At 44.8% G+C, this 23,163-nt stretch overlaps 3 protein-coding genes across 5 annotated transcripts; 2 read left to right on the forward strand and 1 right to left on the reverse strand.

The window, feature by feature from the left end:
• Positions 1-3,763: 3,763 nt before the first annotated feature.
• CCDC137 (coiled-coil domain containing 137) lies at positions 3,764-9,705 on the reverse strand. Of its 2 annotated transcripts, none has more exons than XM_081903549.1 (6): positions 9,576-9,705; positions 8,275-8,396; positions 7,151-7,346; positions 5,950-6,032; positions 4,638-4,717; positions 3,764-4,348 (listed from the first exon to the last, which is right to left on the reverse strand). In XM_081903549.1, the coding sequence occupies exons 1-6, from the start codon at positions 9,650-9,652 to the stop codon at positions 4,136-4,138; spliced, it is 771 nt and encodes a 256-aa protein (XP_081759675.1). In that variant the 5' UTR covers positions 9,653-9,705; the 3' UTR covers positions 3,764-4,135. The 2 variants fall into 2 exon arrangements, with proteins under 2 accessions (XP_081759675.1, XP_081759676.1); XM_081903550.1 differs by having other exon boundaries at positions 8,275-8,380; positions 9,557-9,693.
• A 131-nt stretch (positions 9,706-9,836) lies between these two features.
• OXLD1 (oxidoreductase like domain containing 1) lies at positions 9,837-13,014 on the forward strand. The gene is made up of 2 exons (XM_081899940.1): positions 9,837-9,984; positions 12,277-13,014. Exons 1-2 carry the CDS (start codon positions 9,883-9,885, stop codon positions 12,721-12,723), a joined length of 549 nt encoding a protein of 182 aa, XP_081756066.1. The 5' UTR covers positions 9,837-9,882; the 3' UTR covers positions 12,724-13,014.
• Positions 13,015-14,737: 1,723 nt separating this feature from the next.
• Positions 14,738-22,095, forward strand: PDE6G (phosphodiesterase 6G). 2 transcript variants are annotated; one of them, XM_081899961.1, is made up of 4 exons: positions 14,738-15,491; positions 18,103-18,309; positions 20,985-21,025; positions 21,838-22,095. In XM_081899961.1, exons 2-4 carry the CDS (start codon positions 18,164-18,166, stop codon positions 21,912-21,914), a joined length of 264 nt encoding a protein of 87 aa, XP_081756087.1. In that variant the 5' UTR covers positions 14,738-15,491; positions 18,103-18,163; the 3' UTR covers positions 21,915-22,095. The 2 variants fall into 2 exon arrangements, with proteins under 2 accessions (XP_081756087.1, XP_081756086.1); XM_081899960.1 differs by lacking the exon at positions 14,738-15,491 and adding an exon at positions 17,830-18,011.
• Positions 22,096-23,163: the final 1,068 nt, after the last annotated feature.

Raw genomic sequence — 23,163 nt, forward strand, 5'->3', positions numbered from 1 at the left:
TAACTGAATGTAAATAACTGTAGCAATAGGACTGTCCCCCAAACTCCATGCTTGGGACTCCGTCCTTGATGGTGTCCTGTGTATGTGTAGGATGGGGAAAGCCAACATAGCGCTCCTCAAAAGTTGCCGCACAGCAGACCTTGAGACTCCATAGCATCTCTTTGAACAAGATGAGTTCTGTGCAAATCAAAAGCTTGCCAATATATTTTACTATCATAGCCCACCCAAAAGCAGTGTCTTAGCAGTTCTAGACCTTGCAATACTTTGGGACAAACTGAGCACCCATTCTTGTGCTTTTAAGGCAACACGCACCTTGCAGTCCAGTGCACTCAGCTCTAAACATTGTGCGACATCTTCCGACAGAACTGCAACCCCGAATGCTCTTTCTCTCTAGAGATTCCCAGTGAAGTCAGTGCACGACCTGTCTTTCAAGCAAAAGCGATAGACACAACAAACTCAAGGTGTTCAACTGTTTGAGTGCGACTGTTTAGGACATGCAACCGTAACATTCCCAGCAGTCTGGTTGTATCCAGAGTTTTAGAAGCCAAGGGATAAGATGTGATAAGCTAGTAAAACAAAATGATTCAAGCAACAATTTAGCAGAACTAGACTAATCCTTGTATTGTATAAATGTAAGTTAGTAGGGAGATAAAAAGAGACTATATAAGAAATATGCAACTGTGTGGTATAAAGTACAGTGAGATTAATTGGAAGTCATTTTTAATTTTTTTCTTTATAAGTTTTATAATTGATTTCAGTATCGGGAGTATAAATGATGTTAGTTATACTAATTTTGTTGTTTCCTATATTGTTGTTTGTTTGACTTCATTATTTGTTTAATTGTTTGTATGTTTCCCTATAAATTTATTTACTTTAAATCAATAAAGATACACTTAAAAAAAAAATGATTCAAGCAACAGGTAGCTAAAAGTGGTGGTGGATGTAGATCAGGTGCTTTGAGAGAAAATTACCATACTCTTAGAGCCTAAACCAGCACCACAGTGTAGTAAATAGCTGTATTACAGATTTGTAACCCCTTAGATTCAGCCAGAACACAGACAGTGAACATAAAGGTTCAAACCAGCAACTACAGCCCAATTCTGCATGGAGGCTGCAGGTGAAGCTGTGGGAACATCCCTCACTACTGATAAATCAAGGATGTTGTTTCCTGCCGTTTGGCTGTGACAAGAGGTGCTCCTTCTTCCCAGCCCACAGGATGCTACTTGTACCACACTATATTAGTATAAAAAGACAAGATAGGATACCCTGTTGTTTATGGGCACATCCTGCCACCTACTGACAAGACCCGTGCTAGACATTTTAAGACGCTGCTGCCACTCTTTCCCAACCTCCTTTGTTTGCACTTATGAGGACATCTCACTAGGACAGCAACCTGGGTTGTTGCTGTTTTAATGCAAATCTTGTTAGGCAAAGGTAAAGGGACTCCTGACCATTAGGTCCAGTCGTGGCCGACTCTGTGGTTGCGGCGCTTATCTCGCTTTACTGGCCGAGGGAGCTGGTGTACATCTTCCGGGTCATGTGGCCAGCATGACTAAGCCGCTTCTGGCAAACCAGAGCAGCACACGGAAACACCGTTTACCTTCCCGCCAGAGCGGTACCTATTTATCTACTTGCACTTTGACTTGCTTTCGAACTGCTAGGTTGGCAGGAGCAGGGACCGAGCAATGGGAGCTCACCCCGTCGCGGGGATTCAAACCACCGACCTTCTGATTGGCAAGTCCTAGGCTCTGTGGTTTAACCCACAGCGCCACCAGCATCCCTCTTAGGAGGAAGTAAATTGCTCCTGTTTTCAATTAACTATTGTGAGTGACTGAAGCTAGAAGCCTTGAAGAATATTGGGGGAGGGACAGGGGAGAGAAGAGAGAAATGGAATAAGTCTTTCCCCCCTCTTAGTTTCACCAGCCCCACATTCCAGTATGGAATTAAGTATTTTAGCCTTTTTCGTAATGGCGTCCCGGTTTAGAAATGCCTTCCCCAAAGAAAGGTATACCCGGTGCTGACTGTCGGATCTCTAGTGCCAAGTAACAACCTTCCTATTTGCCCAGGCATTTTAGACCTTGCCTACTTCAACCTATCCCATTAAAAAAAAAAAAAGTTTGATATTTTGGGGGTTTTGGAACCTTTTGATGGTGGGCAGTTAAAGTATTGCAAAGCAGGAGACTTGCTTTCTGTTCCACCCTGAATAGGCTGTCACTGGAAGGCATCTTCCTGGGAGACTTCCATCCCAATACTGGATGGGAGTCACAAGGGAGCACTATCTGCTCTGAAGCCTCATCCCACTGCAGGGAAAATAACTCTCTTTGCAACTAGAACAGGACAGCAGAGAAGAGACACAGCAATGCCTCCTAGCTGCCGGGAGAGAAGAGGCAACAGATCTGGTAGCAGAGTGGGAGAGCTAAAAATAATCCCAAGGTATTTCAAAGCTGGCAACTCACATGCTCCTTGGCTTTCAGATAGTACAGGCATGTCCAACTTTCAAGAGACTGAGATCTACTCCCACTACAAAAAAACTGGCAGTGATCTACCGAAGTTTCGAGCTTTTTTGGGGGGGGGAGGAGCTCCCACAATCTACCACAGAGCCCTCGCGATCTACCAGATGCTCACAATCTCACAATCTACCTGTTCGCCATCCCTGAAATAGTACATAGGATAGAGGAGTCTAAAAAGCCCAGGACCCTCTTGTGGCTCATTTTCCAGAAGGAATGTATTCAGCGTTGAGTACAGTGGTGCCTTGGTTCTCAAACTTAATCCATTCCGGGAGTCAGTTCGACTACCGAAACCATTCGAAAACCAAGGTGCAGCTTCTGACTGAGTGCAGGAACTTCCTGAGGCCAATCAGAAGCCACGGAAGCCGTGTCGGAACAATTACGGCATTTGGGAGCCAAGCCGTTTGGGAACCAAGGTACCACTGTATGCACTTCCAGAGTTAACACTAAATACATTACTTCTGGTAAATGAGTCACCATAGCCGCCAGATGGCTGTGAAAATTTGTATCCCAGGCTTTTTAGACTCTTCTACCCATGTACTATCTGAAACCAAAGGGGCACATGGGTTGCCAGGTGTGAATTTTGTTCCAGCTCTCCTACCACACTACAGTGGGAAGCAGCATTTCCTCTATTTCTGCTCCAAAACTCATTTGCAGGCTAAACAGGGACCGCATTTTCCAAACCGGTCAAAGGTCTCAATAGTATCTGCTTGTATGAGACAAGAGCAAGCAGTCCAATCATCTCTAACTTTTTTTGTTTTTGAAGCTGCCAATAATAAAGGAGGGGATCCAGCTTGGAATTTTTGCCTTTTCTTCTGGCACATCAGAGAAGTAGATAGGGAAAATTGTGCATCTCTCGAGAAATACCAGTGTAATATTAAACAGAAGAACGATTTCTGACCACCTTCCAGCCACAAGAGGAAGACCAAGCTGGGAAGAAATGTATCTTAACCCTAAACAGCTTTGCTTGGCAATCCTCTTTCTCCTTTCACATCTTATTTATCTTTGTGCCAGTGCATTGAGAGTGGGAGCAAAATGTGTTTCTCCAACTTTGTGGGGGAATATATGGATGCAGAGTTGCGCTGGGCAGTTAGCAGCAAGAAACAGAACTTGCCACCGATACTGAAAAGGCAGGAATAACTGAGCACTGGGCCTTTCATAACCTTTAAAATCAAATGAGACCATTTTGCTTTGTTGTCATTTTCAGGGTGCTATTTTCATTCCACATTCCTCTGCCAAATGGCTGCACCAGTGGATAATATAAATATATTTATTCGGTGTAATTGCCTCCGAGACCAATCCCATTCTAGTACTTCTACTCTGAATCCCAGAGGAAAGCTAAGAGAAGATTACAGAACCCCCAGGTTGCTAAGATCACTAGGCATGAAGTTCCAAGGTTGAGTCTAGAAAAATTCCACTGTATACACTTCGCTCTGCTTCTGGAAGTAGCAGATGACTGCCATATTGCCCAATGCGTACAACACTAGTCAGTCTTGCTGGTCCTGATGGCTTAATGCGGTCATCCAAAAAGAGGACCGTTTAAATACCCCGCCATCTTGGCTGCTGCTCTGTCCTTGTATTAAAATGTTTCTTCCTGTTTTCTGGCACAGTGGAAGCATTCCGACATCTCAGACGGGCTTCTTTAGTTTGTCAATAGCAAGCTGACTTTCAGACATTTGCTGCTGCTTGCGTTTCTTTATGTCCCGGTAAGCTTGGACAACCCTTTCTCTTTCCTCCTGCACAATCCTCTGGCGAGCAAGGGATGTGTGGAACACTTTTGGAGTGGAGGGTGTCCCACCGGAGCCCAAGAGAGATGTCAGCAGAAGCTCCTTCTTGCCGGCCTGGAATGTAAGAGAGATTGGCTCAAGTTAAAGAAGCACACAGAGGAAAGAGGTTATAGATTGAGTATGAACATGAACACAGAATCAGCTTACAGAAAACAAACAAACAAACAAACCCTGAAATACCCGAAACTCTGATACTAGTTTGATAATAGTATTGCTAACACCAAACCAGTGTTCTTCCCCAAGCTTTGCTACCGATCGTGTAAAATTATTTCCTGTATAGGTAGCAGGGTCACTGGCAAAGTTAGAAGACACAGATAGAATTTCATGCAGCTACATAACTTACCTTGTCTTTGACAACACTCTTTCTAGGTTTCGCTGTAATTGTTGGGGGCTGTTCAGCAACCTCACCAAACTTCACCGAGTCTGAAAGGAATGGCAAAGAGGTAAGCTCCAAGGGACTGAATTGAGATGGAGATAGGAGCCTGACTCTAGCCTGAAGTCCAGTCTAGAGGCTAATACAGCCACTCCTATTTGTCATGTCACAGCAAAGAACAAGTGCCTTTCCGTCCTGTACGCTAATCCCCACAGTACACAGTAACAGAGACTATGGTTCAGCTCCCATTCAAATGTACCTGTCCCTATTACAAAATTCAGCACAATGCAACTACACTTTTATATATTTCAGCTGGGAATTTGTTGCTTTGGACATAAAGGTGTGCCCTAAAAAGCAGGTGTCCAAACTTTGGAAGTGGAGCCGGAACCAAGCTTCCTCTTGACCATAGATTTGCTTGATATCAAAGACCACCAGGCTTTGGCTTTTAATTATCTGGTTTCTTCAGTGTTTGGTATGTTTTAGTCCTACCTTTTAAAAATACGAACAAGTTTGCATTTTTATTCTGTTTCAGCTTTATGTTGGTTTTACTCCATGTGTTATTTATTTATTTATTTGTTGTTATTACATTTGATTAAAAAAGTGACTAATGAGTAACAACAACAACAACTGACAGAGAGACTGGTGGTTCAATTGATGAAAGTGTTTGCAGTGCTAAAAACTCCTAACAGCAGCTCTCCATGGCTGGATGCTACAGCAGATGGCATGTAGCTTAAGGGTGCATTCATTTTCCAATCGTGCTTGGCTGTGTTGTTTGTATGTGTGGAATTTTAGGTGTTTTTAAGCTGCCCTGAGTGGGGATTTTGCACCAGAAGAGCGGGATAATAAATAATAGGCAACTGATTTAACATATCACTGTAAACAGTGATATGCTAAATCAACTTTCTGTTCCCGCACAAACGGCAAGTTTTTGTTTTCTAAAGTACAAAGAAAGAAAGATACTTTTTGAGTTGAACTGAGTAGACTACAGCCTTATGAAGATCCAGACAAATCCCATAATCGAAAGCAATTGTGTATCCTATTGTAACATAAGTCAACACCACAATCCTTCTCCTCAGTAAGAAATTCTCAATATCCAGATAGAACTACCACCACAAAAATAAATGCACACTCAAAGCACCCATTGGAAAAAAATATACATGCAGGAAACATCAAGAAAGATGTGGTGGTTTTCAAATCCTTGGAATTCTGTAGCAGAGATTTGGGGTGTTCTGAAACTCTGAAGAAAGCCAAAGAGTCATACATTGAAAAATATTTCCCCTACCTTTGAGAAAGTCTTTCTCCAGCAATGCTGCTTTTTTCTCCTCTTTCTTCCTACGGATTTTATCCAGCTTCTTCTTCTGAAAACTAGAAAGCAAGTTTTGTTGAAGAAAGGATGCAACAGGAGCTGTACACATGAATTTCAACGGAGGATGAAGGGAATACAATTCAGGGCCCCAATCAGAGCAAAGAGGGCTACAAAACTACTGTGTCAGTAAAAGGCATTGTGTACCTGGCTACTGGCCACCTGTGGCCAAGTGCAGATGCCTGGGTACCAGGATGGTGCCTGACATCTCCACCACCTGGAGGTGCATGCCTGAACCGTTTGCACACACTAATACCACATCCCGTATAATTCTATCAGTTATATTTTATCTGCACAATGGGAATGAATTTTAGGAACCAAATTGCTTTTTCTGTGCTGCCTGAGCTGGAGCAGTGAAGAACGTTAACAGTTTGTTGTTGTAGCTTGCCTTCACTTACCCCACCCCACTGCCTTGCTCACAGTTGTGAAGAATATTCTTACATTATGAATAGTCTGTGTCACCATTAAGAAAAAGAGGTAGGAACAGGCCAATATCTCTGTGGACTGTCCCTGGATCAAGTGACTTTTCTTCCTTAAGTTTGCAAAGTTCTCACCCTAGCTCAAGGTTGTCATCTGAACTTGCCAGATGTTTAACTGAGAATCAATCACAGACAGCCCATCATTTGAAAAATAAGACTTTAGAGCCATCTTGCCCCAAAATGGCAATGAGACATTTCATTTTGGTGACAGTAAGCTTGGTTTAAGGAACCATTTGGCACCTAGCTTATATATCTGAGTTTCCAACATTAGCTGCAAACTAAGGACGTGGGTGGCGCTGTGGGTTAAACCACAGAGCCTAGGGCTTGCCAATCAGAAGGTTGGTGGTTCAAATCCCTGCGACGGGGTGAGCTCCCGTTGCTCGGTCCCTGCTCCTGCCAACCTAGCAGTTTGAAAACACGTCAAATTGCAAGTAGATAAATAGGTACCACTCCGGCGGGAAGGTAAACAGCGTTTCCATGCGCTGCTCTGGTTCGCCAGAAGTGGCTTAGTCATGCTGGCCACATGACCCAGAAGCTGTACGCCGGCTCCCTTGGCCCATAAAGTGAGATGAGCGCTGCAACCCGAGTCTACGACTGGACCTAATGGTCAGGGGTCCCTTTACCTAAGGGATCAAGCTTACTCTTTCTTCCTCTGGGACTTTTCTGGGACTGGCTCTTCTTTTTCAGGTTCACGCTGCAGCTGGTATTTGGTAAGGAACATCACATGCTGAGTTTCCCGCTCAATGCGCCCGATGTAGGTAGAATCTCCCTCTCCTTTTCGCCGCTTGAATTTTGGCACAGGTATGTCGCCCTCCAGTATATGACTTGGTTGCTTTTCTGAGATGAAAACACAAACTATTACAGTCTTACTGTGCCCAACAGCACCCAGAGAAATAAAGCAAGATGAAGACAAAAAAACCCTTTATTTCCCTGGCCCTCTGCAAAACAAAAATAGACAAGCACAGCATCTATTTGACAGTGGTCCAAGCTAGAGCAGTCTAACATACTTCTGTGGGGCATAAATGGGTGTCACACCATGTCCAACCACCCTAGATTTCCCCACCCCCAAAATGTCACAGTCCTGGTGCTAGCTAGGAGGACTGGCTCCGCAACTGAATATAGGATCAAATTACATTGGAATCCATTAACTTCCCAATATAGCATGTGTTTTTTCCATTGATTGTGTTTATTATTACAGAGCTCCTTAGTACTGGCCCTCTGCCATAAGCAGGCAACGGATGTTGTTGCCAAAAGACAAATGGATTGGCAATGAGTTATTTATTTCCTTAATAAATTTACACCCAGTTTTCACGAAAACAAATCCAGAACAGTTATGCTGTTAATGACTGATCAATTCCCTATGCCAAAGCTTAATGAACTGAAAGTTGCAGAGGGACGTATTGTGCTATTATGGTAAAGAGACAGTAATCCTAGAATTGTAGAGTTGGAAGGACCCTGAGGATCACCTAGTCCAGGCATTCCCAACCTGCAGCCCTCCAGATGTTTTGGCCTACAACTCCCATGATCCCTAGCTAACAGGACCAGTGTTCAGGAATGATGGGAATTGTAGTCCAAAACTTCTGGAGGGCCGAAGGTTGGGGATGCCTGATCTAGTCCAATCCCCTGCAATGCACAAATATGCAGCTGTCCCATATAGGGATCGAACCTGCAACCTTGGTGTTATCAGAACCATGCTCTAACCAACTGAGCTATCAGAGTTGGGTCCATAGTGTATGTTGGAAAAACATGAAGACTGTTTTTTTACCCTTTTTCTTTTTCTTCTTGCTCTTGGGGTTCTTTAATTCATCACGGCTCCTCATTATTTCCCGCAACCGAAAAGGAATTTCTTGCTCATCTAGGCACTGAGTTTTCTTCTTCTTCATTTCTCTACAGGTTTTAAAAGGGGGGTGTTATTGGCAAGCTTGTTATTGGCAGTTTGTTTCAACAACAGCTGCCACCAATTAAAATTTCAAAATTCCTTTGTTAAGTATGACTTGAAGACCAGCTTGAATGACAGGTTTAGAGCAGCTGTCCATCACACAGGCAACTAGCAGGCAAAAGCTTGTGCTCACAATTTCACAGGCTGCTCCATATTAGAATGTCAAGGCTACACCATCTGTACGGGGCAGCTACAACAATGCCCACATACAGGACAGCTGCAACAGCATCATTTATTTGATTGATGTCACAGCATCATGACATCAATGTTTTAAGCAGGGGTACCTATGCCCCTCCAGATGTTGCAGGGCTAAAACTCCCATAACCTCTGACAAGCAACAGAAATTGGGAAGCCAAGACCTGAAGGGAAACAGGGTAAGCACTCCTGGTATAAAGTGGCAATTGATTACATTTACCCGAAAGCAACACAAGATTAGGATAATAGTTATAGTTTAGCAACACCTGGAAGGTGTTTATATATACAGTGGTACCTCGGGTTAAGAACTTAATTCATTCCAGAGGTCCCTTCTTAACCTGAAACTGCTCTTAACCTGAGGTACCACTTTAGCTAATGGGGCCTCCTGCTGCCGCTGCACGATTTCAGTTCTCATCCTGAAGCAAAGTTCTTAACCTGAAGCACTATTTCTGGGTTAACGGAGTCTGTTACTTGAAGCGTATGTAACCTGAGGCACCACTGTATGTCGAACACTGAGCACTGAGTCTACCACTACTGATCATCTGAATAAAAACAATGAACCTCAAGCTTGACCTCAAGTTTAAGCCGCACCCACCCCGAGTACAGTATTAAAGCAAGTTTTGTTGCGTGAGTTTTGGTGATCTTGAGCCAGGTTCCAGACGCAGCTGACATTCCCAGTGCCAAAAAAAAGAGAGAGAAAGAAACCCCAAAGACACGCTTACCCCACTACCGGGAATCGCACAACCGAAACCCGACATCGGCCGGCTTTTTGAGCAAGCCTCTGAAAAACCTTTCAATCCTCAGCTCCGCGTCTGCGATAAGGAGGGTGATGCGCATCACGCGGGCCTACCTTACAGGGCTGTTGTTTGCCAGCACCCCCCCCCCCGGGACAACGCGCACACCGAAACATCACCGGCGGGATAAACACTCACCTGCCCCTTGGAGCAGCCCCTTCCCGCGAGGCGGTGGCAGCAGTCGCCACCTGCGTCCGCGCCTTCCTTTTGCCCATCGCGCCTCTTCTTTCCTTTCCGCTTCACCCACGTGCGCCAGCTCTACTTCCGGTGCCCCCCCTTTGCCCGCTCTCCATTGGCTGAGCGCTTTTTTTTTCACACGCCCACCGTTTGACATCTCGTCGTTCCCCTCCCTCGAGGCCGCTGAGATCATTGGCCGAGAGAGATGTCAGTCTCGGCGCCCGGAGCAGGGACGGGGCGTGGCTTCTTCCCAGGCAATCCGGAGCTGATGTTGATGCTGCTGTTAGTGGGCGCCCTCCGCTGCAGCCGGCGGCTGGCCGGGGCTCAGGCTGCAGCAGCAGCAGCAGCGGCCGGGCGCTCGCCGGGGAAGGTGAGGGGGTCCGGCGGCGGGGCGAAGCTGCTGAAGGGCACAATTGCATGCCTGGTCCTGAGCGCGTTTCCTGGGCAGCGGGTCGCTCTTGCCCGCGGACGGAGAAGCTGCTGGGAGGAGGCAAAGGGAGAGAGCAGCCTGGAGTCGGCTGTGCCTAAAATGCCCGCTTGAAGAGGCACCCCGCTTTTCCCTTTCGCTTTTTAGAGTTACAGGCCTCAGGAGATGGCTTGTGGCTTGTTTATAGGGCGCCACAGCAAATAGCAATAATGTTGTGGCGACTGTTTCTAGAAGGGGATTTGTGTGTTGCTCCACCATGAAAGACTCTGATCACAATTATTATTACCATTATTATTATTATTATTGTAGAATAGTGGGTAGACATGGCAGATGACACAGCGATTTCTCCAAAGCAGCTCTTTATTTTATAAGCTGGAACAGAAAACTGAACAGCAAACAGCTCAGCCGGCCTGCTTTTATAGGCAGCCGGCTGTCAACATTGTAGCAACAACAACCCAGAGTTTCCCGCCTAAAATAACTGACGTGGACCTGAGTGAAAACTATCTACAGACCTGAGTGAAAACTATCTACAATATCCCCCTGCTGGCCCAGGATGAACTTCACTACATAACAATTATTATCATCATCATCATTATTATTATTTAATACCCTGCCCAGTGTTTTTATTCTAGAAAATAAGGGGCCAGTACTCACCATGAAGTTGGTACACTTAGTGCCACATTTTAAACCAGTGTTTTCTTTTAGAAAAGGTGCCAACCCTGCATACCCCATAAAAAAAAAAGAAAGCACTGATCCTATCTGACTGGGTTGCCAATGGCTCCAGGCAGCTTCCATTATCATCATCATTATCATTACAGTCAAACCTTGGTTCCTAAACAACTCTGTCATTGTATGTTTTGATTCCCAGACGCCGAAAACCCGGAAGTAAATGTTCCGGTTTTCGAACATTTTTTTGGAACTCAAGCGTCCAGCATGGCTTACACTTGAGTGCAAGAAGCTCTCGCAACCAATTGGAAGCCACGCCTCAGTTGTCAAACGTTTCGGAAGCCGAACGGTATTCCAGAACGGATTACGTTTGACAACCAAGATTTGACTGTATTTTATTTGTACCCTGCCCAGTGTTTTTCTTCTAAAAAAGGGGAGGGGAAGTACTCGCCATGAAGTTGTTACAGTAAGCACCATATTTTTAACCAGTGATTTTCTTCTAGAAGAAAAAAGTGCCGGTACGGCATGCCCTCATAAAAAAGCACTCACCCTGCCCACCTGACTGGGTTGCCCCAGCCACTCTGGGCAGCTTCCAACATATACAAAAACATATTGAAACAGTAAACATTAAGAACTTCCCAATACAGGGCTGCCTTCAGATGTCTTCTGAAGGTTGCGTAGTTCTTCATCTCCTTGTCACTTGATGGGAGAGTGTGCCACTCAGCTATAATAGCCCTAGATGTTTTCCCCAAGTCCTCAGCATCCCCCAACCCACAGGAACCATGGATCAGGGGTGGTGGGACTTGGAAGTCCAGTAACAGCACCTGGAGGACCACAGGTTTGCATCTCCCTGTGTGGCATTTAGTATACATGCATTTGTTGATGCTCCATTTCTCTTCAGACTTCCCCCAACACACACTTTATTTACGGGACTTGTTGCCTCAAAACGTGATAGCTGACTGAGATGGTTTTAACAGGAGTTGGGCAGATTCAAGGAGGATGGCTGCTTGCCCCAGAGGCAAGACGTACAAGTTTAATATGTCACAGATTTTTAAACCGTTCGGAGTTTGAATTTGTCATTACTGATACTGCAATTGGGATATACGTTATAGCACATGGGTAGGCAAACTAAGGCCCAGGGGCCGGATCCGGCCCAATTGCCTTCTAAATCTGACCCGCGAACGGTCCGGGAATCAGCATATTTTTACATGAGTAGAATGTGTCCTTTTATTTAAAATGCATCTCTGGGTTATCTGTGGGGCCTGCCTGGTGTTTTTACATAAGTAGAATGTGTGCTTTTGTTTAAAATGTATCTCTGGGGCATAGGAATTTGTTTTTCTTTTCCCCAAAAAAATATAGTCCGGCCCCCCACAAAGTCTGAGGGACAGTGGACCGGCCCTCTGCTGAAAAAGTTTGCTGACCCCTGGTATAGCACGTGTTACAAATTCTATGAATAAAATACATGAAATCTGGCAGGTCACACCCTGGGTTGGATGGGAAGTACTGGAAATAAGCGGCGGGGATATAGAAAGGGTTTAATCCATTTGTTTCTGTTTTTGTTCTTGCTAGGAATGCATCTATCTATCCGGGCACTCACACAATAGTGGGACTGCAGTGCTTTTGCACAGATCCCATCACAAGTACTTAGTTAACTTGTGGAGGTTTCCTGCAATGCTGATGGTCGATGGACGGCGGTACATGCACGCAGATGCACAGGGCAATGGTTCCAAAAATGCTACTTCCCTGATGGACAAGGAGCCTGGCTCCAAGGAAGAGGCTGCTTCTTCAGAGGACAAAGATTCTGCTTTTGCCATCCCTCCAACACTTCTCCCCCCCACAAACTGTTGTATGAGTGGATGCCACAACTGTGTGTGGATTGCATACACTGACGAGCTTCTGAAGTATTACCAGGACGGTGGAGAACAGGCATTAGCAGCTGTGGACAAACACATACAGGATGAGAATATAAAAACGATCTTAAAGATGGAGATCAGATTCCGAATGAAGAAAGACTGAAACCTTTTTAGAAGAAAAACAACAACACTGTCACAGCTACATACCTCATGCCTGGTCTTGGGCCATAACAGATTATGAAGGAAAAATCTATCCTGATTGTTTATTCTCCCTTTTCTGAAGTAGAAGGGGCAATTCTAATTTTATACAGGAGTCCCAGTATTATTAAGCCTATTGAGATGATATGCAGTCCTAATATTCAGTTAAATTTAAACTACCTGTTCTTAAAAAGATGTCCTTAACCTGTATCCTATGATGACTATTATGTTTAACTGTATTTATTATTTAATAATGGGGGGAAATACTGGTTTAAGATCAGAGTTAAGGCTGTCTCAGGTTGGCTGACGATATAACAAGAGTGCCACTCAGTAGGATGATAATGTTATTTACTATGACTGTTCAAAGAGCTTAGCGTGCATTATTTCAGTAATCCTTATAGCTGTCCTGTTACATAGATTGAGGATGAGCCATAAAAGTGAATGGCTTCCATTGTCCTCTACTTCCCCCATAAAAGGCCTACAATCAGCAGTGCTGCTAAGGATTCAGCAAAACAATATTGAGCAGGGCAGAGGGCTTGGCAGATTTTGTCTCCATTTCCAGCAGTGCTGCCAATTGTAGCTCTTACTTTCCCCCCTCAATGATAGGAAGAGTTTTTTCTAGGCTTTTGTGGAAGAGAACTAGCACCCACAAAAGTGCATGCCCCTTCTAGGCCAGAAGGCGCAACCGACTGGAAACCCAGTGTATCAAGAGGCATATATTTCTGCGTAATATTATTATTGGGGAGCTGCCTAACCATGTGATACCTGCATATAGAGCACTGCCTATGATTGCCAACTGACCACAAAAAAACTGGCAAAACTGGCTTTGTACCTTTAAGATCACTGTTGACTGGCACAAATCTGCCAGTGAACCTTTTTTGCAGAATGGATGAACATTGTGCTGGCTGTTAAAGGAGCCAATTAAAAAGATGGCATTCCTAAAAAAGAGAAATTTCCATTTGGTTGTGTTAATTCCACTTAATTCAGACCAGCCAACAATAGCCTTGCTTCATCGGTAAAAAGGCACAAACCGCATTTCAAAATCCCAGCGAAGGATCTTGTGCAAAGCTTTGCATTTCCTCTGGCCCCTTCTAGAAAAGCAAACCACCACCCTTGTCCTTGGTTTGCCTACCAGGATAATATCACTTACGATCCTTTCCTAACCCCCTTGCTCTAAAGGATTTCTCAGACAGCCTAATCGCAGGTCACTTTAATGGAACTGCTGAACGTTCCACGAATTACAGCTAGCTAGACTTTAGTAAATAGGATTAAGCTACATTCTGTTAAGTGAACACAGCTGGATCACTTTGTGTACCAACTTTTTTAAAAGAAATGCTTAATTTGGTGCAAGTGGCGTGAAACTCATTGTACTGAAATGCATTGGTAGGAATTCTTGCCTGTGAGAAAGAAGGACACCAGAAGCCTTGAATTCACCACCCCACCTTATGTTTACACAGACAGCCCTTTGTTTGTGATTCTTGCACAGAGTATAGCTGCAGCTATCTTCTTACTTTAAGATCACCAGCTCTTTTTTTTAACCAGTTCCCGTGGCAGTGCCTCCCAAAGCAACTTGATGGGCATATATTTTAAGGTGCAAAAGCAGGTCAGGTCAGGTCAGGTCAGGACAGGTTTTGTTTTGTTTTCTAGCCAGATGGCAAGCTTACTTTCAGGACATTTTGCTTTGTAATGATCTCTTCTTTCCTATTGGGGGAGTGGTGTGGAGGAACATTTTGCAAGCAATATAGACCATTAGGTGGAAATGGCCTTAGCTCCCTGTAACCTACAGTTTCCTATTGCTCTGCTGAACAGCTGATCATTAAAGGGGACCTCTCTGCATCTTCTTGCACCCTTCTCTGCCCCTGAGTGCAATGCATTGAGAAGTCTTGCCTGCAGCCATCATCTCCCACAATCACTCAGCACTTGGTTGTTGCAGATCTTGTTTGTACAAGTATTCCACAACTGCTGTCTAAACATAGATAACACTTGGTAATTTGGGTTGTTCTGCTGGATGCCTCCAAACTCCTCTCACTAAGCCTTGCCATTCCTGCCCAAACCATGTAAAACAGAAGTGGGTGTGCAGGCCCAATTATTTTGATTTCATATGGCGACAATGTCTGCTGGCACAGGAGTATATGAGCCAGTGTGGTGTAGCGGTTAAGAGCGGTAGACTCGTAATCTGGTGAATCGGGTTCGTGTCCCTGCTCCTCCACATGCAGCTGCTGGGTGACCTTGGGCCAGTCACACTTCTCCGAAGTCTCTCAGCCTCACTCACCTCACAGAGTGTTTGTTGTGGGGGAGGAAGGGAAAAGGAGATTGTTAGCCGCTTTGAGACTCCTTTGGGTAGTGATAAAGCGGGATTTCAAATCCAAACTCCTCCTCCTCCTCTTCTTCAAACTGCACAGAACATCATTGGGCATGTAGTGTCATGGAAGCGCATTTGTCTACTGGTTCTAGAGGCAACGGGCAGATGCTGAGTCTTATCACAATTGATCTGGAAAAATTTCCATACATTTCCCCCGCTCCCCCTGTTCTGAACATCCAGCCCACAATGTACCTGTCATTGAGGTTGAAACCGGATTAGAAACAAGAGATATAATCCTATTAGGAGGAGCAGAATAAATCTAGCAAACCCCTTTGAAACCTCTCCAGAGTGTTTGCAAGCTAGAGATACACTCACTGGCAACTCTTAATTCTTGCTGCAGTGGTTCAGGCAAAGGTTGACACTGGCGTCTGGTGAGTAGCAGCCCCCTTATGTTTTTCTTTGGCTCCTAGTTACTGACCTGTTTAGCCCACCCAACTTGCAGCTTCTGCTTTAATGTGGGTCCCGTTGTGGTTGTATTCCTGGGAGGACAGACCCTGCTATAGGAGCGGAGGCCCACGGGTGCAACAGACTCTGTGTTGAATTTTATTCTAATGCTTCTTCAGCCATGGGATGTCACTGGGTAGCTATGGGCAAATACTGCTTTTCTGCCATAGGGTGGCTATTAGCATGCAGAATAATAATAATTTTATTCTTTGCACCCTGCCTATCTAACTGGGTTGCCCAGCCACTCTGGGCAGCTTCCAACAAATATAAAAGCATCATAAAACTGACTGATCCTGCAATGCTATGCATACTGACATGGGAGGAAGTGAGACTTCCAAGGAATAGCAAGGCAGCCAAAATATTTAAAAAATGAACAGCTTTTTGTAGCTTGACGAGACAGCTTGGCGTTGACAAATAACAATGAAGTTAATGGATACAGAAGCATAAAAGTAGATGTGGCTAATTTTGTATAATTAAACAATGGGGTGAATGTGCGCATTTATTTGACTGGCTGCATATCTGAATCATAACTTTTTTAATGGTTTGGCTTTTTAGATACAAGGTGTGGGAATCCTCAAAACAGCAATTAAGCTGCTAAGTCTTCCCTCATTTGCTAGAATATCTGTGGAATAAATATCATGATCTGTGTGATCTGGATAAATTAACATTACTGAGACTGGGAGTAGCAGGGCTATGCAGGATATGCATCAGTTTTCAGAGAGGGATGGTAATAACTAATGAACAAAAATAAAATCCTCTCCTCTTGAAATAATAATCCTGTAAACAAGTGCAAATATTAGCAAGCTTGTTTACTGGAGAGGGGGAGAAAAGGTTTAATCAGATTAGCATTTGTTTAGGGATTTATCTATGAACAAAATAAACGCAACAGTGCACCAGACCAATGGCCCATTTATCCTAGTGTCCTAACGACAACAGCCGGCAGCTTTTCTTTGGCTAGGCTGTGCGATCTGCTGAGGGCACATAAAGCAACAAACCAAATTTAGCTGTCCATTGGGTGCGCACTGGGCACATTCTATCTGCACTGCTGTGTGTCAAGTGCATTGCCATGCCAGGTGTGTTTGGCACGCATCATTCGCCGAGAATAAATTTCACATGGCACTCTCCTCCTGTGCAACCCCATTCCAGTGTCTTCTTGCCCTCATTCCTAGGGATGAAAGTGAAATAGAAAACATCAGGTGAGTTGAACAGGGAGCGGCTTCTACAAGGCCAATATAGGTATTTCCTGAATCCTAGTAAGCTACTTTTTGAGTGGCTCTGAACATTATACAGTGGTACCTCGGGTTAAGTGCTTAATTCGTTCCGGACATCCGTTCTTAACCTGAAACTGTTCTTAACCTGAAGCACCACTTTAGCTAATGGGGCCTCCTGCCGCCGCTGCGCCGCCGGACCACAATTTCTGTTCTCATCCTGAAGCAAAGTTCTTAACCTGAGGTACTATTTCTGGGTTAGCGGAGTCTGTAACCTGAAGCGTATGTAACCCGAGGTACCACTGTAATCCGAAGTTTCAGATGGAATAATTAGTGTTTCAACATCAATGCTTGGTCCACATGTGGGTTCCAGTCCAAGTGTAGAGATAGTCAAGTCACATGAACTACAAACTAAATATTTTGCTCTGTGCTACTTAAAAGAGTGAATGGTGATGAACCTGGAACGATACGATACAATACGATACAATATGATAATCTTTATTGTCATTGTCCCATACAGAACAATGAAATTGAAAAAGTCTACATCAGACATTCAAAAACCAACAAGCCTGCTATCCCAGCTATCCCAGCCCGGTTAACCCCCCAAAAACTCTGATACCCCATAATTAAATAAAATATACTCCCACAGAGACTACCTTACACTGCATTTAAAACCAACATCACATTTGGATAGAAACTGTTTCTCAGGTGGCTAGTCTTAGTCTTTATAACCCTGTACCTTCTTCCAGAAGGCAGAAGCTAAAAGAGATAATTTCCGGGGTGCGCACTATCCTGCACTATCCCTGCAGCTTTCTTATGGCACCTGGAAGCATAGATTTGATCCAAAGTGGGAAGAGTACACCCAATTATTCTCTCCGCAGTCTTTACAACCCTGGACAGCATTGTTTTTTCCCTGACCATGCAGCTCCCAAACCACACACACAGACCATAAGTTAATACACTCTCAACAGTACAATGGTAAAATGCCATCAACAGGTCCTGGAACTGTTATGTATGGAAATATCTGTGAGGAATTGTGTCTTAGAAGGCAAAAGCTTTACCCTGGCATCTTCAGGTGGGTTTGGGAATGCCCCCTGCCTGAAACCCTGCAGAGCCACTACCAGTTAGTATTAACTTCACTGGATTAGATGAGTTAATGGTCTGACTCAGTATATATATTCTGGAGTTAAAGATGTTGCACCTCATTTGTTTCTCTTCTTTGGAACACGAACTCAAGATGTGATGGAAGTTCAACAGCTGACGTAATTAGCTGTCCGCAGAAACACTAGACCTGGGAGTATAATTCTTTTCCTTCCTTTCTTCACAACAGATTAAACCACAGGAATTGGAAGCCATTTTTGGTGCCACGGCGTTTTCTCTTCACGGCAGCCATGAGCCTCGAACCTCCCAAGCCGGAAATCAAATCGGCCACCAGAGTGACTGGAGGTCCTGTCACCCCGAGAAAAGGACCCCCCAAATTCAAGCAGAGGCAAACCAGGCAGTTTAAAAGCAAGCCACCAAAGAAGGGTGTCCAAGGGTGAGAGATGGAGACGTTGCTTGGGTGAAGAGGACTGATTTCACTTTCCTCCAAAAACAGCCAGTGTGGTGTCGTGGTTAAGAGCAGTAGTCTTGTAATCTGGTGAACCGGGTTTGCTTCCCCGCTCCTCCACATGCAGCTGCTGGGTGACCTTGGGCTAGTCACACTTCTCTGAAGTCTCTCAGCCTCACTCACCTCACAGAGTGTTTGTTGTGGGGGAGGAATGTTAGCCGCTTTGAGACTCCTTCAGGTAGTGATAAAGTGGGATATCAAATCCAAACTCCTACTCTTCTTCTTCTTCTTCTTCTTCTTCTTCTTCTTCTTCTTCTTCTTCTTCTTCTTCTCCTCCTCCTCCTCCTCCTCCTCCTCCTCCTCCTCCTTCTTCTTCTTCTTCTTCTTCTTCTTCTTCTTCTTCTTCTTCTTCTTCTTCTTCTTCTTCTTCTTCTTCTTCTTCCCCACCACTATCAACAGCTAGCATCCCTACCAGTCCAGGAGCAGTTTTAAAACCATTGTTTTGTGTATAGGAAGCAGGAGCTACCTGGGGTGTTTTGTCACCTGCTGCGTACCCTCCAACATTCCTCCAGTGAAAATAGAGACGTCCCATTCTATAATGATAATTTTACTATTTACATCCCACACATCTTACTGGGTTGCCCCAGCCACTCTGGGCAGCTTCTGGGATGGCTTCTCTAAATCAGGGATGTCCCTGGAAAATAGGGACACCTGGAGGGTCTGCTGCTGACAGGAGGGGAGGTATTCTGCAGAGCTTTGACACTGGTAATAATAATAATAATAATAATAATAATAATAATAATAATAATAAATTATTTATACCCCGCCCATCTGGCTGAGTTTCCCCAGCCACTCTGGGCGGCTTCCAATCAAGTCCCCTAGAGGCTGGGGAGACCAGCAGCAAAGCTGGGTGGCAGAACATGGCTGCCACCACTTAGGTAGGTGCCGTCTGAGGTAACCGCCTCACCCTGCTTCATGAGGGTGGGCCAGCTTTAGAGAACACATTCAGTCTATAGGTCACACATTTAGTTCCAGTCTTCACAGCAGGTTTCAACAACATTCCTGTTTCTCCTCTCCTGCACCCAGATGACTCAAAATGGGAATTTCTGTGTTTGCCACAATGCTAGCAATTTTGGGGGATTCGGATAAACCGTGGTATAGGGTCCCCCAAAATAAAGGAGAAACTTTCTATGAGTGGAATTCAATGCAATGCTAAGTGGGATATGCAAACAGGGAACAAGGTCTGCTCACACATAAATAACTGTATTTTTCCATGTATAAGACTGTATTTTCCCCTAAATTTTTAAAGTTTGAAATTGGGGGTCGTCTTATACATGGAACGTTGCAATTAAATATTCTTAATTTTGGGCTCAAAAAATAGGGGTCGTCTTATACATGGGGGCGTCTTATACACGGAAATATACAGTACCTTCCTTCTCCTTCCTTCCCTCCTTTCCTTCATGTACCCCCATATTTGTCTAGGCGTTCCCTTAACCTTCCAGTGCAGATTTATGGGGTACACATGGGCAAGGGAGGTGAAGTTCTGTTGCGTGATTGGACCCTGCTCTGCACATGCAACACCTTGAATCCTGCCCTGGGATAACAATTGCCATCCATACACATTTTTTATCTGACGGTATTGGGATTTAAACTAGTGAAGCTATCCAGTTTGCACCCACAAGGAACAGAATGGTTTCTTATGAGTCAGCATGCCAGCCTGCTATGTGGAACAGCAAGTCAGAATGCTGACTCATTAATCAATCTGTTGGTAACTGAGGGCACAGGTCCAATCCTGCTGCTTGTAACATTCTTCTCTCTGCCAGCAGATTTTTGTGGCTGGGAACGATTTCTTTACAAGCAGCAGGTTGGAACGTTTCCCATCAGTGAATCTAGTCATTTGCCTATTCAGGAACAAATCTCCTTTACAATGCCTCTTCCACTATCATCTTTCTCAATTAAGGAACTCACTTTCTCACTGCCAACCTAGCAGTTTGAAAGCATGTCAAAGTGCAAGTAGATAAATAGGTACCACTGCGGCGGGAAGGTAAACGGCATTTCCGTGCGCTGCTCTGGTTCGCCAGAAGCGGCTTAGTCATGCTGGCCACATGGCCTGGAAGCTGTATGCCGGCTCCCTCAGCCAATAAAGTGAGATGAGCGCCACAACCCTAGAGTCGGTCATGACTGGACCTAATGGTCAAGGGTCCCTTTACCTTTAATATGTCAGGCACCATGGCAATAGTAATATGTCAGGCACCATGGCCTTTTAGACTGTGTTTCGGTTGTGTCCTGCAAGGAATCTGCAGCAACTTTGCCCAAAGCTGGTGAGGGTTCTGCCATGTATGGAATTATTGAATCAGTGGCTGTCCTGAGACTTAAGCTCTTGCATGGAAAAATAACCATTCTGCCTTAAACTGCTCCACGTGGAGCCCTATAAAGAAATGATATCAGGGATAGACAACATGTTGCCCTCCAGATTTTATTGGACCACAACTCTCATTATCCCTGGTTGTTGGTCAGGTTAGCTGGGGCTGATGGGAGTTGTCGTCCAACATCTGGAGGGCATCACATTGGCCATCCATGGATTATATAATGTGGAGGAATGATCCCGGTTGGGTGAAAAAGCCAAATGCATCGTAGACTGCTCTTTCTCTTTTCCTTTGCAGATTTGGCGATGACATCCCTGGTATGGAGGGCTTGGGGACAGGTACCAAAGATTCCTATTTTTAGCACACCGCACAACATTAATCTGCACCTTTGTTAGTACAAAAACTGCCTGGTTTCTCTTTATTGACATTTTCCCCCTACCAAGGAATCTATGTGTTTTGCCTAAGGATGGAGGCAGGCCTGGGAACCAGCTTGTGTTTTTGTCCTGAGATTGTTTCTCCTTCCCATAAGGCCTTAGTGCAACCCACTACCTCCACAGCACTTGCAGCGCTTTCTTTGCGTGTCTGCTAGTGCTACCTCCTGCCATTCATTGGTTGAGGGCTGTTTTTAATCACTTGTCTTGGCATCCCCACTTTTGGGTAAGGCCATGCCAACATACCATGCAGTGTTTTGATAGAGTCCCCTCTCTCTAAAGCACCACTGCACAGAAACTGAAGTCCTTACTTCACATGAGCTACATTTATGATTATGAACCCCCACAATTGCTTCCTCAACCAGTGTGAGAGCCAGTGTGGTGTAGTGGTTAAGAGTGATGGACTCGTAATCTGGTGAACCGGGTTCGCGTCTCCGCTCCTCCGCATGCAGCTATTGGGTTTACCTTGGGCTAGTCACACTTCTCTGAAGTCTCTCAGCCTCACTCACCTCACAGAGTGTTGTGGGGGAGGAAGGGAAAGGAGATTGTGAGCCACTTTGAGACACCTTAGGGTAGTGATAAAGGAGGATATCAAATCCAAACTCTTCTTCTTCAGTTGTCACCATAGGCCTTTGGGGCAGATTTCAGCACAGAAGCACAATGGCCTTTGGCAATAAGCATATACATAGGTTGCCCTGATGCTTCTCTCTTTCTTTCAGATATTACTGTGATCTGCCCCTGGGAAGCCTTCAGCCACTTGGAGCTACACGAGCTGGCCCAATATGGCATCGTATAAACACACAGAGGGCAAACGTGGGGCTGCAAGGATATTTGCCTTCCCTCCAGTTGAGGAGGCAGCTTCTGTGACCTTCCTTCTATCTCTGCTCCTAGCCTCTTCAAATCAACCAACTTTGCAGAAATCAGCTCTTGGCCTCCAGCAATTGATAAAACCAAAATAAAACCCAAGTTAGCAAGTATTACGCTTGACTTGAGGTCTATCTGCGATGAACCTCCCCCCATTGCAGCTATAGTTTGCAAAAATAGACATCTTTACATGTATAGTAGTTTCTCCATTTTACTATGACATCATACCCTCCCAACATTTATCCAATGAAAATAGGGATTTCCCATTCCATTATGATAATTTTACTACTCCACACATCTTACTGGGTTGCCCCAGCCACTCTGGGCAGCTTCCAACATATATAAAAACATAATAAAACATTAAACATTTTTTAAAAATCCCTATCCAGGATTGCCTTCAGGTGGCTTGGGGGTTAGATAACTCCATACCCTCCAATGTTTCTCCTATGAAAATAGGAATGTCCTAAGGAAAAGCAGGACATTCCGGGATCAAATCAGAAACTGGGATGGGCTTCTGTAAATCAGGGACTGTCCCTGGAAAATAGGGACACCTGGAGGGACTGCGCAGTGATCCCGCTTGCAGTCCTGGCTTCTGGGATTCAGAATATTTTTTTTCTTGTTTTCCTCTTCCAAAAACTAGGTGTGTCTTATGGTCTGGTGCGTCTTATAGAGTGAAAAATACAGTAGTTTCTCCAGAGAGGTTGTAGGGTAGCCATAAAAGGTTTGCTGGCTTGTAATCTCTGTTTTCACTGCCTGCTGAAAGGCATACAGAGAGGGGATAGGTAAGATTCCTACCGGCGTATGTTCCCTAAATCTTGCCATTGCAGAGGAACACACCTTAGGAATGTTGGTTTTGGGAAGAGTGGGGGAAGCCAGTGGTTGGGCCAAAAATGCTTTCTAGGCACATTTTAGAAACCGGCTTTGAGAAAGGGCTACAGGAAACTAATGGATGGATTTCCACAAGAACATTCCACAACACATGGAGGCCAGATCCTGAAAGGGAGCTGTTCCGCTGCAACACTCTTCTTCTTTCTCTATATTTTGGAGGGTGTGTCGCAGGAAGAAAGACAGTACTGATGGAACAGAATGCAGCCGGAGGAGAATCAGGGACAGAGAATAAGGAGGAAGGGTATGACGTAAGCAAGAGAAATCCAAGCACAAAGGGTCTCCCTGTCCTTCAT

Source organism: Podarcis melisellensis, assembly GCF_964234715.1.
Source record: "Podarcis melisellensis genome assembly, chromosome: 2".
NCBI classification, from domain to species: domain Eukaryota; kingdom Metazoa; phylum Chordata; class Lepidosauria; order Squamata; family Lacertidae; genus Podarcis; species Podarcis melisellensis.

What these genes read in the sequence shown, in the direction of transcription:
- OXLD1 (XM_081899940.1), top strand. Translation starts at nt 9,883, where the DNA reads ATGTTGATGCTGCTGTTAGTGGGCGCCCTCCGCTGCAGCCGGCGGCTG. An exon ending in CCGGGCGCTCGCCGGGGAAG is followed by an intron (nt 9,985 to 12,276) that starts GTGAGGGGGTCC and finishes TGTTCTTGCTAG; the next exon opens with GAATGCATCTATCTATCCGG.
- CCDC137 (XM_081903549.1), bottom strand. Translation starts at nt 9,652, where the DNA reads ATGGGCAAAAGGAAGGCGCGGACGCAGGTGGCGACTGCTGCCACCGCC. An exon ending in AAGTCCCAGAGGAAGAAAGA is followed by an intron (nt 6,033 to 7,150) that starts GTAAGCTTGATC and finishes CTTGCTTTCTAG; the next exon opens with TTTTCAGAAGAAGAAGCTGG. An exon ending in GGAGAAAGACTTTCTCAAAG is followed by an intron (nt 4,718 to 5,949) that starts GTAGGGGAAATA and finishes CATTCCTTTCAG; the next exon opens with ACTCGGTGAAGTTTGGTGAG.
- PDE6G (XM_081899960.1), top strand. Translation starts at nt 17,965, where the DNA reads ATGTTGCACCTCATTTGTTTCTCTTCTTTGGAACACGAACTCAAGAT. An exon ending in TTGGAACACGAACTCAAGAT is followed by an intron (nt 18,012 to 18,102) that starts GTGATGGAAGTT and finishes TCTTCACAACAG; the next exon opens with ATTAAACCACAGGAATTGGA. An exon ending in CCAAAGAAGGGTGTCCAAGG is followed by an intron (nt 18,310 to 20,984) that starts GTGAGAGATGGA and finishes TTTCCTTTGCAG; the next exon opens with ATTTGGCGATGACATCCCTG.